Source organism: Oryzias latipes, chromosome 17, assembly GCF_002234675.1.
Source record: "Oryzias latipes chromosome 17, ASM223467v1".
NCBI lineage: Eukaryota > Metazoa > Chordata > Actinopteri > Beloniformes > Adrianichthyidae > Oryzias > Oryzias latipes.
The window spans coordinates 12106273-12124074 of NC_019875.2; the positions used below are offsets into that span (position 1 = coordinate 12106273).

A 17802-nucleotide genomic window follows, 5' to 3' on the forward strand; every position below is an offset into this window, starting at 1 on the left:
GCATTTCAATACAATACAGTGAAAATTGAATGCATGCATTAATGCCTGAAACTGAATACATTGAAAAACACTGGATATGGACATATAAGGAATGTGGGCGTGGTTAGCATAAAACCACTGTTGCTAAGGACAACAAAAAGTTTACTTTTACCGATTTGTCCGAAACTGACGTCAATCTGTTCGTCATCCCGAGGGGACCAAAACATAAAATGGTTGCTATGGAGATAAAATCAACAGAAAAGCCGCCATTTTGGAAAAAGTGGGTTTTTTATCAACTTATGACACATAGCTCTCACCAATGGAGGAATGTGTTTTTCTGAGTCAGTTGATGATGCAGATCGCTATGCTAGCACTTTTAGCTATGTTAGCATAACTAGCATAGTTAGCATAATTAGCATTTTAGCTAATGTGTTTTTCTGAGTCAATTGATGATAATGATTGCTATGCTAGCACTTTTAGCCACATTAGCATAGCTAGCATAGTTAGCATAATTAGCATTTTAGGTAATGTATTTTCTGAGTCAATTGATGATGCTGATCACAATGCTAGCACTTTCAGCCACATTAGCATAGCTAGCATAGTTAGCATAATTAGCATTTTAGATAATGTGTTTTTCTCAGTCAGTTGATGATGCTGATTGCTATGCTAGCACTTTTAGCCACATTAGCATAGCTAGCATAGTTAGCATAATTAGCATTTTAGGTAATGTGTTTTTCTGAGTCAGTTGATGATGCTGATCGCAATGCTAGCACTTTTAGCCACTTTAGCATAGTTAGCATTGTTAGCATAATTAGCAAATCCAGCCTTGACTAGCTTTTAATTTGCGGGCTGTGAGGGCAGCGGTGGTGCGTAGAGTTGGGCGTGGAAGGCGGGTTGCGTCTGCGGGCCATACAACGCCGCTTGCGGCTTTAATTTTTTTTGTGTCTTGTTTTTCCTCCTACAGAAGCCGTATTAAAACAAAAAATACATTTCTCTCCCCCATCTTTTTACATTTTCAAACATTTTTGAAACTGCTCCAGGGAGCCACTAGGGCAGCGCTAAAGAGCTGCATGCGGCTCCTGAGCCCCGGGTTGCCGACCCCCGGTTTAGCCCATTTAACGTCAATCTAAAGCTGGCTTCAGCAGTGTGTCTGCGTTTTGCCCATATAAATAAACAACTGAACTTTCGCAAAGTCGGCTGTACACGTTGTGGAACCTTACACTCTTGTCTGATCTGGAATTTGTAGTGCAGGTGGTACTACAGTGACCCCAAAGACGTCTGAAGGAAGTTACTGTATGTAATGTATGATCATAGCAGGATATTGCGCAGAAGTTGATTTATACCAGACAACACATAGAGTAGTTGTGGTTATTGTGTTGTAACAGAGCAAAAAAATGCCCCTTCCACACAGTAATACACTTGACAAAATAATACAAAAGCATTTATACGCAAGGTGAAAATAAAGCATTAGCTAGTGCAATATGTGTTTATACTGCATAAGTTTGCATAATAAGATTTACTCACGGGTCTGGCCTCTTCATCACTTTTGATTGTAGAAATTGTAGAAATTTAGAGAGAAAGTGCTTTTATTTTTTGTGAGAAATTAACATTATACTACATTTAAAAGCTCAAAAAAGTTTCTTTGCATTACATAGGCCTTTAAACCTCTTATCACTGAAACTTATATAAAACACAAATTTAAAACCACCAGACTTTATTGTGCTAAAGAAGCCACAAAAGAGGGATGAAAGAGTCACAGGACGCCAATCCATTCTGGAATCTTGCCTACTGGTAAATACAGCTTCTATATTCCACCAGAGGGAGACATAGTGAAGTGGGCGCGGCTCTTCTTCTATGAGGGGCCGTATAAGACATTATTTATTCTGAACCATTCACATTCATACATTCTTGCTCTCACAGTCATATATACTCTCTTTCGCATACATATATTCTCTTACGCATCCATATATTCTCTCTCTCACATTCATACATTCTTGCTCTCACAGTCATATATACTCTCTTTCGCATACATATATTCTCTTACGCATCCATATATTCTCTCTCTCACATTCATACATTCTTGGTCTCACAGTCATATATACTCTCTTTCGCATGCATATATTCTCACTTGCACATCCATATATTCTCTCTCTCGCATGCATATATATTACTTTACACATACATACATTCTCACTCTCATTGTCACTCTTAAAAAAGAATGTATGTATGTGAAAGACAAGTATATATGAACGTGTGAGGAAGAGTTTATATGTGAGTGTGAGAGAGGAGTATGCATGAAACGGAAGTGACTTTGCATGAAAAGGAAGGCAGATGATTTCTCGTGCTCTGATTGGACGAGAGGCCGCCACCTCCCATTTTGAACAGACGCTAACACGAACCAATAAGAAGGCCATCGGAACCTTAAGAAATATTTTATCTTCACCTCAAGTGGTCACAAATCTGTCTGCATCTCTAGAGACACAAAGGAATGTCTCAAATACCAATAATGGTAATAGAAGTGCCACCGAAACAGAAAATCCGTATCCACCTTATTCCTAGCCCCCATGAGCCTTTGCGTGAATTATGGGCGACACTTCCTGTAGACGCTGGAACACGCATTTACATTAAAACAAATTCCTCTTGTTTTCGATCCATAACTACATATAAATGTGGGAAAACCAGCTGTCATTTCTTAAAAAAGGCAACGGTGAGGTGGAGATGAAATATTTGTTAAGGTTCCGATGGCTGCAGGACCCCCGTGGCTACTTCTTGCCGGTTCGTTTTTTTTTAAAAATAAACTTTATTAACAATATCTTGCACATACAAAATACCAAACACAAAACTCCACTGTGTGCAAAATACAATCTTCACGTTCGCCATGAGAATGAACAAAAAAACATAATGATAACCATGTAAAACAGGTTATGCAAAAAGAAAACAAAAATAATAAGGCAAAGGAATCTGTTAAAGTTTCAGGAGAGACCATGTTTCAACTGTTCTGACAGCTTTTTTGTTAGTGGAAGATTTAATACTGTTCACATACAAAACCATTTCTTTCTGAAAAACATAAAACACGGTTTTTTTGTTGGCATATTTACACTTGTGTATAAAGTATTTAGCCATAATTATAAGTAAATTAACTACATATATTTTTTCTGCATTAAGTCTTTCTTGTGTAAAATATCCAAAAATAATATGCTCGTAAAATAATCTATAATCTTCACATAGATGAGTTCTTATAAAATGTATCACATCTTTCCAAAATAGTTGAGTGAAAGAGCAAAACCAAAAAAGATGAGGCACAGTTTCTGGTGAGGAATGACAGAATGAACAGTTTATGTCCAGATCTTTTTTAAACTTAGTAAAGAAATGTTTCACTGGATAAAATTTGTGAAGAATTTTGAAAGAAATTTCTCTGATTTTATTGGTGATGAAATACTTTTGTGGCAGGGTCCAAACCTTTTCCCACTGAATTCTACATCCAAAGCTGTTCCAGTATGAGATAACATACGGTTTTGTGGCAATCTCATTTTGAAACAGAGAACGGATACTTTGATTATTCCTGCTAGCTGAAAAACATACCTTTCCACACCACAAGTCTGTTAATTTGGGATTTCTTGCTTGTTCATGTTAGCGTCTGCACTGTAATCCCTAGCGAGTTGACTGAATTTAAAAATTATTTTGTAACAGATTACGCAACAGTTAAGTTATATTATTAAAACTTTTAAGTTAACATTTATTAAAATTCATATTGTCAGTTGGCTTACATTTGTATTATTTCATATAAAAAATATTAAGATTCCTCAACTTATGAAAGAGAGATTATTTACTTAAAGTTTTTAATATTTTCCAACTAAAAAACGCTTTAACTAACTATATTTTTATATTACTCAACTCATAAAATATGTAAAATTCACTCAAATGCTTTATAAATTCTTTAACTCATTAAATGTGTAGCATTGAAAATATTTAAAATTCTTCAGCTTAAAATGTATTCTAAACAGAGATATTGATACTGCCCCACTACATTTTAAAGGCTAACATTGATAAAAACCAACAAACGTGAAGGCCACACAACAATGATTGCTTAATACACTTTTTTTAATTGCTCTTTCAAAAAAAAGCACAAATATCAAGAGGATGAAGAAACAATAAGTGCAATAAAACTGCATTATAAGAGTGCCACACAACATATTGACAAAAAGAGTTGGTTTTGTATTTTACGGCAGAAAAAGCAAATGATCACAACAAAACACATTAGTTACATAACACTTAAACCAACAAATAGTCCATTCTGGAAGACTCACTCAACGAAACATTCTTCAGCGTCAATAAATGTCCTTTCAGTGGTTTGCTGTCCTCAAGGCTCAAGACAGCATTCTGAATAAATATGAAGGCAACTTCAAGTTTTTTGGGGTGCTGTAGGTCCAGAGCATAGATGTCCCCGAAGAGTTAGAAGAGATTAGTCAGCCAGATGTGTGGGACCACTGACGGCAGCATCAGGAGCATCACCACGACAACTGAGAAGATACCCACAGAAGTGTCTGTGAGGTCTGGTATTCTGGAAAATACAAAACAAAAAACACAGATGAGTTCAGACCCTCAAAGATATTCATCACACTAATGTCCAAAACTGACATTCCTGCCACCTGTCAATAGGAATCTTTTCATGCTAACATTCTGTTAGCTTTTAATCAACTGGCTATGATGTTTTAAGGACCAACTCCAATTAAAATTGTGTTTTTAAAAAGTTCTTTAGCATTTTTCTGAAGGAGGACATTTATAAAATAATTTAAGACTAAACCTTCATTTTTCTTTATTCAAATAATGATGGATCAGGAGCAGAAAAGGTAAACGAAAAGGTTCCCACTCCTTCCAATCAGGAGTCCCTGATGTTCGCCTTTCATCTTCCGTCTCATTTTTAAAACCATTTAAAAATATCACTCAGTTTACAAACTACAAACTATTGCCCTATTTATTATGTCACTCAATAAAATCTCAATCAATATTAAAGGATTAGTGAAAACCATTGACAGGGAGTCGTTTGCACTTACTGTACAGGTCTTGAAGAAGTTGGAGGCATCTTCATGCAGATAAACAGGAAGTGCAAGGAGGACCATGGCCCGTCTCATGTTCACGTCACGCTGGTCCTAAAAGAATAAAAAGAAATATCCATTACCATTGAAGCAAATGCAGAGCAAACACTTCCAATATTTACTTAAGGAACTTTAAGAAATAATAAAATGATACCTTTTCTAGATGTCTATTTCTAGTAAGAGGACAATACAGTGTTTATGTCATGATCCACTTCAGGTCAAAGACCCAAAGTCATTTTTAAGGCAAGTTACACCTTGGCTTCTTACAGCTGTTATCCGTTTTTGAATTATGCACATTAGAAATTCACCTGGAGGTCATAAATCTTAACCAAGCTGGCCAGTTCCTGTCTGTTTTGGTGGACTTAGTCTCAGAAAAGGGCAGCTTTAAGTTACACAAACATGTAAAAACTGCACAATTTCCTCTGACTGCATCTACTCTACATAAATCCGTTTAAGATCTTGACAGATGAGTTTTCATGGTTTCAAATGATGGAATGGTGCTAATGCAACATCATTTTATTATTGTAATATACTGTCATAAAGACATGACAATATTCCAAAGTGTCTCCACATACATGGCAGTGGAAACACTTTGGAATATTGGCTATGTAGTACTGCAGTATTATATGTAGTACTGCATAGTGCCAAAGTAACAGAACACAACTTGCACCTCCATTCCATTGTGCCACCTTCAGCCTGCAATCTAAATATGTTTAGTTAAATTGTAAATAATTTCAGCTCTATTTAGACCTTTGGCTAGTTAAAATGTGCATAAATGTTTCCATGCTGCCGTATAAATCTAATAATGGTAATAGTTCAGGATGAATATATTAAATAAGTATAAAACTCACCCACTGACACCTCTTTTCTGGTGAAATGGTGACTTTCTGGTGAACTTTCTGAAGTTCAGTATCTGAAAAAGTCCAAAAGAGATTTTTCAATGTTAAAAAATGTTTCAATTATATTCTGATCAAAAAACATTTATTGCACTACACAACCTATTGCATTTTTTGTTTTTTTAAAATAGCTCTAGACAAATAACTGGGACAAGTTACCTGGCTGGCCTTGGCGTCTACCTGGAGGTGAAACACTGAACACTCTGTAGTTCGGTACCTGAACACAACACGAGCACGTTGATTAATTTATTTTTACAAAAACTTTTTTTATAACGGAGATCAGTGATTTATAAAAGCTTAAAGCTGCATTCAAAACCAAATGCTTCCATGTAGCAACCAGGCTTAAAACTGTTGGCGGTAGCTCCTCCCACACAACCGTTAGAGGCTTTGAGTGACATTTTTGGACAAATGTCCAGCAGCAAACTTTAGCCACAGACAGAGGCCTCCAACGCGAATTTCACACGCGGATCATGTTTAGTGTGATTGCAGCATAACAGATCATTTCTACCTCTGAAAAAAAAAAAACCTCATCACTGTCGTAACTTACGGGCAGAAATGCATTTTGGTAGAGACGTTACTAAAATTTTAAAGTTAACTGGATCTACCTTTGGGTTTGGCTCGCCATACGTCTGCTATGACAAACTAATCATGTATACATTTCCACATTAATCTCTAAAACAATCATAACACACATATGTTTAAACAACAGTAAACCACATTTACGGTAGTATAAGAGCATTTTTAAAGCATTCATTCAAAATAAACCATGAACGATACTTACCAAATTAAATCAGGGCTGAAGACAAGACGGCACCATCAGCGATGAGGCGGATGAAAAAAAAACCGAGGTTGGGGCGTCTTGAAGCGGGACGAAATCGCAACGCTTTGCAGAATAATAAAATGCTCGACTTTCAATTTCAAACGTCGCATACTCGCATTCGGCAAATCCAACATGGCCACCTGAGCTAACGTAGAGAAAACGAAAGACCCTCCCACCAGTACGTGATGACGTCATGACGCTACTTCAGGGATCTCAAAATTTTTGAGTGCTAGATACAAATAAGCTTTAAATTATTTAGCACTGTTAAGTTAAATTTGAAAAAATCTTGATAGAGCTTAATACTTTATAGTTGAATCAACTACAAAATGACATTTAAGTTGTGTAACCTTAATAGTTATGAGTCAGTACAAGTGATAGGGTTTAGAGTGTGTTCAAAATGGGAGGTGGCGGCCTCTCGTCCAATCAGAGCACGAGAAATCATCTGCCTTCCGTTTCATTCAAAGTGCCTTCCTTTTCATTCAAAGTGCCTTCCTTTTCATGCAAAGTCACTTCCGTTTCATGCATACTCCTCTCTCACACACACATATAAACTCTTCCTCACACGTTCATATATACTTGTCTTTCACATACATACATTCTTTTTTAAGAGTGACAATGAGAGTGAGAATGTATGTATGTGTAAAGTAATATATATGCATGCGAGAGAGAGAATATATGGATGTGCAAGTGAGAATATATGAATGCGTAAGAGAATATATATGCATGCGAGAGAGAGAATATATGGATGTGCAAGTGAGAATATATGTATGCGAAAGAGAGTATATATGACTGTGAGAGCAAGAATGTATGAATGTGAGAGAGAGAATATATGGATGCGTAAGAGAATATATGTATGCGAAAGAGAGTATATATGACTGTGAGAGCAAGAATGTATGAATGTGAATGGTTCAGAATAAATAATGTCTTATACGGCCCCTCATATTCTTCAGCTCTGTGTTTAACATTCAGTCACATTAAGTTAGCACATTTTTTGTAGTACTGATGTGCTTCTTTCAGCTGTTTTTGTAATCCTCATCTCCGTCCTTGGACTTTAAGAGTTAGTTAAGAGGCAACATAAAAGAAAATCTATACCCAACTAAACCAGGTTAGTCAAATTATGACTAAAGAACAACAACTTTGATTGGTTTCCCGTTGTCAATTTAATCCCTCCAAAGGATAAAGCTTAAACCTGAAAAAAATTTGTTCAAAATAGTACAGTCATATGATCTCTATTTATAATAAAACACCTCAAGTTTATTTAATAATTCTGAGAACAAAGTAGACACAAACATAAAATGCCTCAGTGATTCACAGACGTACAGCACAGATGGGAACCGTGGCTACGACAGGGACAAGTGTGGCTCTCAGCAGCTCGCACAACGATCTTCAAGTGACTTAAAAGTTGATCTTTACCAAAAAAAAAAGAGAGCTGACCATGGCCCGCAATGAAAAACCAAGCAACAGGTGACTACGATAACCTTGAAAAACTACTCAATGACATCCACGTTGGATCCTTTCATTGAGCTTGTGAAAGAGTTCAGAAGACTCCGAGCTCAAAACAAGCAACATCATAATCGGGTCGACATTCTGGAGAAAAGACAGATCAATCTGATTGGAAAAATCAATTCATCGATCAATCCTTACACCCCTAATATCAAGGTGTCCCAAGAAGTCCACATACTTCTCCTTCTTGACAATAATCTGTGATTTTGCCTCTTTATCTTCTTTTAGTTTCAGGAATTTTAAAACTTTTTTAAAATGTTAAAGCTTAAAGGAAGCCTTTTAGTCCTTAATTATTTATGACTTCACATTTTGATTGAAAGTTAAATTCAGAGGATTATTTGAAATTAGATTTTACATCCCTAATTTTTGAAATCAATCAAAACAAAACATAAAATAATTTACTCTAATTGAACTTTATTAGCAACCACTAAAGAACCTAAGTGAGCTCACATTCACCATTACTACAGATCTGCTGCCTTCCTCACCTTCTGTCTCAGTGCTTCAGTGCTTTATGTCAAATCTCAACACTAAAAAAACGTGGAATAGATTACATAGTGTAGCATCCTCGTGTTCTGTTCCTTTGTTCATGTTCTTTTAGATGCTAAATTGCTCTGTTGGTTACGGAGAACAGTGAGCGTGGCGGGAGAAAGGAAAAGCCGCAAGACTAGAGGGAAGCTCTCGTTTTTTTGTGTGATTGGGGGAGGCTGACCCTGGTGTCACCCTGGTTACAGCCGACAGTAACAGAGCTGTTCGAAATAAATGAGGAGTTTATGGTGAAACCAGCGTTTGCATTCTTTGAAACGCCACATTGGTGTCAGAAGTAAAAACAATCAAAGAAAAACGGAGAAACTTGGAGTTCTGACTCACCTCGCCGATAGTCTGGTAGTGTTTGCCGTGCATTGAAACTTATGCATTGCAACATGCCTGCTGCTGCCCCCTGCAGAAAGGGGGGATTATAAAGCTCTGGTCAGTGCTCTACAGCGGTGGTTTGGACAGTGTTGCAGACCCAGTGTTCTTCGTTTGGAATTGGTGAACAGACTAAAACATAACGTTCCGTTTATTGGCCAATGACATTGAAACCCTAACAAGGAGAGCATATGTCTACATGCCTGCTAATGTGCAAAGTGAACTGGCCAGAGATCAGTTAATCAGAGCCATAAGCCCCAGAGAGCTGCGGATTCAGACACAACTGGCACATCCCTCTAGCCTGCAGGAGGCTCTGGAGCTAGCCCTGGAACGAGAGATGGTAGGAGCAGCAGCAACAGAGAACAATTTCGCTGGCAGCGGTCCAGTTGTAAAGACTGCGGTGCACGCAGACGCAAGCCAAGAAATGCCAGCATGGGCTGATTAATTAACTAAACTGATCCGAGCTGTGTCCATACAACCACCACGCACTGGTGCTCGCTCTTGCCGGGACCCGCCCGTTTGCTGGGTGTGCGGCCAACCTGGCCATATCAGCGTGCGGTGCCCAAAACGGGCTGGTGTTCAGGGAAACGACTCCGGGCCTGTGTAGATGGAACAAAGACAGGGCCCAACCTCTGTGTCCCCCACTGCCTCACTCCCCCAGGTTGAAACCCAACCGAACAGCTTGAGCGGGGCTTCACCGTGGCCAAAGACAGATGATGACACAAAGTCATTGAGGGTGGTGGGCTGGATCCATAAAGGAGATTTTTGTCACATACCTGCCGCTCTGGCCGAGACCCCTTGTATAGCTCTGATTGACAGTGGCTCCACAGCTACACTTTTGAGACCTGACCTGGTTCCTGCGGGAACACAGCTGAAACCTATAATCGTGAAACTGCGGACAGTAACTGGTGAGCTCGCCCCTATGCTGGGGAAAGGGACAGTAGCCATACGGATCGGGGAATTTTCTGTGGACTTTAAGGTGTGGGTTGCAGCAGTCAAGGACCCCTGCATATTGGGACTGGACTTTCTGCGGGCTGCTAGCTGCGTGCTGGATCTGGGAAATAACACGATGGCCTTTCCCGGGGGGCCCACGGTTTCAATGGTGCATTCTATACAGGTACCCAGACTGCAACTCCCTGCTGCTAGGGTGAGAGGGGCACACTATCGATTAGACCCCCCCCACTTCAAACCTTTCCGCTTTTTCACCATCCCCAGCCCCCGACGGTTGCACAGCCTCCTGCCTCAACCAGACAGCCTTCTGTTGACAAGTTGGACAGGTTGACTGAAATAAGAAAGTTGTAGGAACGCAGCTGTGATAACTTAGACCCTGGGCAGCAGGAGGAGCTGTGGCAGGTGTTGTTCGAATTCAAGCACATTTTTGCACTGTCAGAAGAGGAAGTTGGCTTGACACACCTGGTCCAAAATGAAATCAATACTTGTGATGCACAGCCCATCAGGACACGCCCCCGCTGCCTCTCATTGGCACACCAAGTAGCTGCTGATGATGCAATTGATGAGATGCTGAGGGCTGGCACAATTGAGCCTTCTGACAGTCCCTGGGCCTCGGGAGTCGTGATGGTTAACAAAAAGAAGAGCTCAAAAATGAGGTTCTGTGTGGACTACAGACCACTGAACAGCGTGACTTGAAAGGACTCATATCCATTGCCTCGCATTGATGAGTCTTTGGACTTGGTGTCCGGTTCTTCCTGGTTGTCCTCCTTGGACTTACGGAGTGCATACTGGGCAGGTGCCCCTCAGCCCTGAAGCCAGTCCAAAGACTGCTTTTTGCACAGGCACGGGGCTTTGGCAGTTTCGAGTTCTGCCGTTTGGCCTGTGCAACGCTCCGGCCACCTTTGAACGTTTAATGATGAAGGGGCTGGCCGACACCCCTCGGCAGGAATGTTTAATCTATCTGGATGACATTCTGGTCCACAGGAGCTCCTTTGAGACAGCGTTGGGGTCTCTGCGGCGGGTTCTACGGAAATTAGCAGCAGCTGGTCTGAAGCTCCACCCTGACAAATGTTGCTTTATGAAGAGAGAGGTTGAATTTCTGGGGCACAGGATTGTTGGAGAGGACATCAGCACACTGAAGGAGAAAGTGTAAGCAGTGAGAGACTGGCCAACCCCCACCAATCTAAGAGAACTGAAGAGTTTCATTGGCCTGGCTTCCTACTACAAGCGATTTGTGCGTGGCTTCTCTTGTATAGCTGCACCTTTTTTCGGCCTACAGAGAAAAGACAGGGATTTTACGGGGACACCAGAGTGCGAGCAGACCTTTGGCTCTTCAAAGAAAGCCTTGACAGAGTCTCCTGTACTTAATCCCCCGGACCCCAACCTCCCATTCATTCTAGACACAGATGCCAGCGAGGTAGGGATGGGGGCAGTTGGACCAGAAGGGAAGAGAGTGGTGGCGTACTTCAGTCGTACTTTCAACAAAGCAAAGAGGCGCTACTGCGCGACACGCTGAGAACTCCTTACCATTGTGACAGCAGTTAGCCACTTAAAATATTACCTGTGTGGACTACCGTTCACTGATCATACTGACCACTCAGCACTTCAATGGTTGATGTCCTTCAAGGAGCAAGAAAGACAGATTGCACGTTGGCTGGAGGAGTTAACACCTTCAAAGTGGAGTACAGAGCAGGAGCTCACCATGCCAACGCTGATGCCATGTCCCGGCGGCCCTGTGGCCCTCATGGGTGCAGATACTGTGAAAAAAGGGAGGCCCGGGAAACAGAGCTCTGCGTTGAGGAGCTGGGCCCCGTGGACGACCGTGATGACCTGATCTGCAGAGCAACACAACTTGTCAGCCCTCTTGAATGGAGAGCACAACAGGAACAGGACGTTGACCCGAAACCTGTGCTGCAGTGGGTGGAGGCTGGGCAAAAACCAAACCAAAGGACTGTTCGAAAAGTTCGGGGCTATACGGATAAAGGATGAGGTGCTTCAGAGCAAAGGATTGGTTGAACGGTTCAACAAAACTTTGGCAAAACAACCTGCCATCCTCACATTCTTTGAAACGCCACACTATAATATGGAAAGTGAGGAAATATTTAAAAAAATGTATACGTGGTAAGAACATTTCTAAATAATGTATCACATTATGAGCATACGCAGGGTAAGCTGAAGGCACACAATCAACTCGATTTACAAAGGATTCTGTCATGACGAGCGTAACGAATAGACCCAGACGCTGGAACCCGGAAGAAACACAGGTGAGTATGTGGTGGAATGAAAGAAGGTTTTAATATTGATTCTTGGTTTGTGGATTGTTCTTGGTGGAGTTGACATCCTTGGAGGAACCCGCGGCGAGGATGGTTCGGTCCGGTGGCCCGTGGCGTCACTGGTGGGTCGGCAGAGGCTCGTGGTGTCTCTAGAGTTACGGCAGAGGCTCTAGGCGTGACAGGAGGGAATGCTGTGGCTTGGATCCGTGGATGAAGAAGACTCAGATGACCACTCGTGTTTATGGACTCCTGGGAACAAGGTAGAGAGCGAGACTTAGACCAAGGCTTCATAACGAGAGCTATGAACATGACAACAATACTATGCACCATCAGGGGCAACGGACTGGCGATGAATACTGGTCCAGGGGCTCCTTAAGAAGACAGGCAGGTGATGAGGTAAGTGGTCGCAGCTGAGTCGCATCAGGAACCAGGCAGAGAGGGGAGGAGTCTGACAGAGGCACCATGACAGATTCAAGCATGAGGTAGAGTTTGTTACTGCCTTACATCGTAGTATATTTTTATTGTAAAGGAAATACTCAAAATACAGCACCACTTATTAGAAAATGATTGAACCAACTTTTTGAATCAACAGAAAATGCCTTCATAGCACAGCTCCAACATAAAGCCTCATGTTCTGCTGTGAACCTCCTCCACCTCCTGCTGTGGTTTGTTCTTCAGTTTGCAGTAAAAACAAAGAATTTTTCCAACTCTTGCAAAAGTTCAGTAAAGTTGATAAGTGGATGATCTGTCATCTGAAGAGGAGGAGCTTCACAGCAGAACATGAAGCTTCATGTTGGAGCTGAAGAGCTGCTGTGTTCTCTCTGTTCTTCATTCCAGTACCAGTGAAAAGAATGTTGCTGCTTCTCATCTGGATGATGATGGTCTCCTTTCAAACTGGTAAGTCATCAAAAGATGCAGATGGAAAAAGAGATGATGGACAGGAGAAACATCTGGAGATGTTTGAACTGATTTACTTTGAGATGATAAAAGTCAGATTAAAGATTAGAATCCAAATGTCATGATAAAATCTATCTTTGTTGTTTCCAGGATCCTCTGAGGATTTACTGAAACCATTGAAAGATGAACTGATGGCTTTGGAAGGAGACACTGTCACTCTCTCCTGCAAATATTCTGGTTCTGTCTATAATGTTCAGTGGTACCAGCAGAAGCTCAGTTCAACTCCACAGTTCATCATGGCGGACTTTTCAGAAAAAACAGAGAAGTTCTCAGTGAAACACGACAAACAAAAACAGGAGTTTCATGTACAAATCTCCTCTGCTGCAGTGACAGACTCTGCTGTGTACTACTGTGCTGTGAGGCCCACAGTGACAGGAAACAACAAAACTCTGTACAAAAACCTGCAACAACACAATACTCCACAACATCCACTAGAGGGCAAAATACACTGTGAAAGCTCTGATTGTTGAATCATTGAACTGATGACAAACAGAGAAACAACACAGTAAAGCTCGGTTACAGATCTGTTGTGGAAGCACTAAACTCTTTGATTGGTTGAACTGTAAAAGAGCTCATTGGCCCCGCCCACCTAGCTTCCCCTATCCAGTGACATTATTTTTTCCTCATTGTGCTCTGAATCACTGCTTACTGTTGTCGTCTGGTTCCAACATGTTGAAAAATTTGGTGACTAAACTGTCGTCATTTCATTGGAATCAGAAGCAAGTCATTTTCTAATTTTGATATCACCCTCACTCTGTCCAGTTGTCATCTACAGTTAATGTTTGGGAATGTCAAAAGTGATAGAAAAGAAACTTTGAGTCTGAAAGACGGTTTTCTCTCTTCTTCTTCGATGTCTAGTAAATATTGGACACACTTCCAGACAAAAGTGATACTGTAAAATCAGTTCATCTAAGAACAAATAATAACTCTATAAAACCTCATCACCAAACTTTGTCAAAATCAGCATCTTAAGTATCAGTTTGATCTGTGCTTCAAGTTTGAACTTTGGTTCTTGTGATATTATGATCTCTGTGTCAGAATCATGTTTAAATTGTTGTGTCTGTCTGCCATGAACCCAAAGTTCATGGTGAAAGTTTTAAAACCTTTAAAATCACCGCTTTTGCTTTTCTCCCTTTTGATTTCAAATGAGCTTCAATCTGGAAGTCAAACAGGGATCCACTTCCTCTTCATTGATCTTCTAACCCGTTTGTTCTTTTTTGGGGTCACGGGGCTGCTGGAGCCTATCGCGGCCACTTGCAGGCAAAGGCAGGTCGTCAGTCTGTCGCAGGGCCACAATCACAAACCCATTCTCTCTCACATTCACACCTGGGGACAATTTGGAGTGAACACTTTACCTAAGAATCATGTTTTTGGACGGTGGGAGGAAGTCGGAGACCCAGGAGAAAAACCCACGCATACAAGAACAGAACTCCACACAGAGGTCCACCATTGATGTTCTGGTTCAGGTCCCACAGCCGGGACTTGAAATGTTTATAACCAGAGAGTTTAGGAAGATTCCTGAGCAGATTTCCTCTGACAGATGTTTCACATATCAGCTTTTTGTTTCTGGCTTTGCTCCACAGAAAAAAACCACAGGAGGAGGAGGAGGAGCTTCACAGCAGAACATGAAGCTTCATGTTGGAGCTGAAGAGCTGCTGTGTTCTCTCTGTTCTTCATTCCAGTACCAGTGAAAAGAATGTTGCTGCTTCTCATCTGGATGATGATGGTCTCCTTTCAAACTGGTAAGTCATCAAAAGATGCAGATGGAAAAAGAGATGATGGACAGGAGAAACATCTGGAGATGTTTGAACTGATTTACTTTGAGATGATAAAAGTCAGATTAAAGATTAGAATCCAAATGTCATGATGAAATCTATCTTTGTTGTTTCCAGGATCCTCTGAAGATTTACTGAAACCATTGAAAGATGAACTGATGGCTTTGGAAGGAGACACTGTCACTCTCTCCTGCAAATATTCTGGTTCTATTCAGTATTTCTACTGGTACCAACAGAACTCCAGTTCATCTCCACAGTTTCTGATTAACCCTTGTGCTATCCTAGGCACTTTAACATTGGGAATTGGGTCATCTGGACCCCACAAGACAAGAACTTTTTTTCTTGAATGATTTGTGAACCTCACTGGTGTCCATGGAGTACATGAAATCTTTCCACCTTTATCCACCTTTGTCATGGTAGGGAGAACACGTCAATGTAAGGGTGGGGTCATCTAAGGTCATCACAACGGTTAAATAAAATTCAATATTAATAATTCAAATAAAACTGAGGTTTTCAGTGAAACACGACAAACAGGAATTTTATGCGAAGATTACCTCAGCTGCAGAAAAAGACTGCTGTGTACTGCTGTGCTGTGAACCAAACTCTGTAAAAAAACCTGCAACAACAATAAAAGACTCCTTAGTATTCACCAGAGGGCGTCACACATGAAGAAACCAGCACAGTTTTCACATTACACCACTTCCATATCTGGAGGAAGTCTAAGCTCCATTTTTATTGGTTTTAAAATCTTTATTTGGTTTAGCACCTGTCTGAGCTGCAGCTTTATGTTCCTTCATGTTCTCTTAGGTGGACTGATCAACTGCTTCCAAAAGAACCCAGATGAAGCATAAACTCAGAGAGAACCAGCTCCAATATTGTGTAACCACCGAGGTTATAACTAATATAACTTGTATATTTGATTTTAATATTATCTCTTCAGTGGATGTTTTCTATACTTTTTACCAGTCAGTGTCTAGATTTAATTTTGGTAAATAAATAAATACTCACTCATACTGGACTTCCATTTAAAGATTTTTTTTCTGTCTTCCATGATACTTTATTTATCCCACAACGGGGTAATTCTTCTACGCATTTTGGACCATCCCCTGGGGGGGGCGGTGGGCTGCATGCTGGCCGCACACTGGGGGCAACAGCTGGCTGAGGAGAGTGGGAATCAATCCGCCAATTCTTCGGATGCTGGACGACCTGCTCTACCACCTGAGCTACACTACACTAAAGACAATCTAATTTTCTAGAAATAATCTGAATGAACTGGATCACAGAAACCATCAAATATAGTTTGTTTTGGGGTTTTTCACTTTATTTGAAACTTCAGTTATGTAATGAAATGATTTAGAAATGTACTTAATAAAGAGAATTGAAACAAAACTCTAACCTTATAGTGGCAACTGTTTATGAAATAACTCACTTTATTACAAGAAGTTAACTTTAGAGTTCACTGAATGTAAAAGATAATTAATGAAAAAAGTCTCTGCTAATTGTAAATTTACTTATTTCTTGGTTCATGTAGAACAGATTCTAAGGTCAGTTTGATGTGCAGAATTTATTCTATTTTGTTTAAGAGGACATCTAAAGTCTTTGAGTTAAGAAACCTGTTAACCAGGAGGAAGAGGAGCTAAGAAAAGAGGAAGAACAGAAGACAGAGCAGATGGAGAGATTGAGGGAGGAGCTGAGCTGTTAGTGAACTATAGAAGAGACACAAACTTCCACTTTCAACACAGTTCAACACACAAAAGCCAAACATCAGCTTCATCCAACATGCTGTCTGTGCAGACATCTGTGTTCACTCTGCTGCTTCTAGTCATTGGAACAGGTTGATGGGATTCTTTCAAAGATCCATTTCAGCATTTGATGTTTGTCCATCACTGATCTGACTTCTCTCTTCCTTTAGATGTCAGCTGTGAAGAACTCACTGCAGTCAAGAAGGAAGAGTCCACTTTGGAAGGAACCTCTGTCGCTCTGTCCTACAAATATAAAAATTCTGCAACAGGAAATGATTATTTCTTCTGGTATCGACAATTTCCAGGAAAACCTCCAGAGTTCTTGATCTCTCATTCTGGAACAGGAACACCAATTTCCCAGCCAGTTCCTGGATTTTCCTTCAAAGTTAGTGACGACCAAAGACAAATGGATCTGCAGATCTCCTCTGCTGCAGTGACAGACTCTGCTGTGTACTACTGTGCCGTGTGGTCCACAGTGACAGGAAACAACAAAACTCTGTACAAAAACCTGGAGACACAATATCTACTAGTATCTATAGTAATAATAATAATAATAAACTTTATTTATATAGCACTTTTTGAAATCCATATTACAAAGTGCTGTACAATTAATATGAGACAAAAGTAGTATAGTAGTATCTACTATAAGTTAATGTTCTACAAAATATCAGTAGGCATTTAACTTTCAGTTAGTTTTCTAAAGGCTGTTTTACTACGTTTAGTAGATTGAATTTTAAAAATATAGCTCATGGTTTTTGTGTGCCACCCCAAAATTTAATGTGCCCCTCTACCGGCCACCCCCTTGAAAAGTTTCTGGATGCGCCACTGCTGGTCTGTCATGTGTGAAGATAAACTCCAACAGTTTCTGAAGAATAGGCTCTTCTTTGGAAAGGCTGAAAAAACT

At 40.4% G+C, this 17802-nt stretch overlaps 1 gene segment (V, D, J or C); it reads left to right on the forward strand.

Annotated features, from left to right (window-relative positions):
* The first annotated feature begins 15077 nt into the window (after positions 1 to 15077).
* LOC111949037 lies at positions 15078 to 17767 on the forward strand. The segment is given in 4 exon segments: positions 15078 to 15123; positions 15274 to 15360; positions 17168 to 17427; positions 17747 to 17767. Coding segments are annotated over 4 exon segments (414 nt in total).
* Positions 17768 to 17802: the final 35 nt, after the last annotated feature.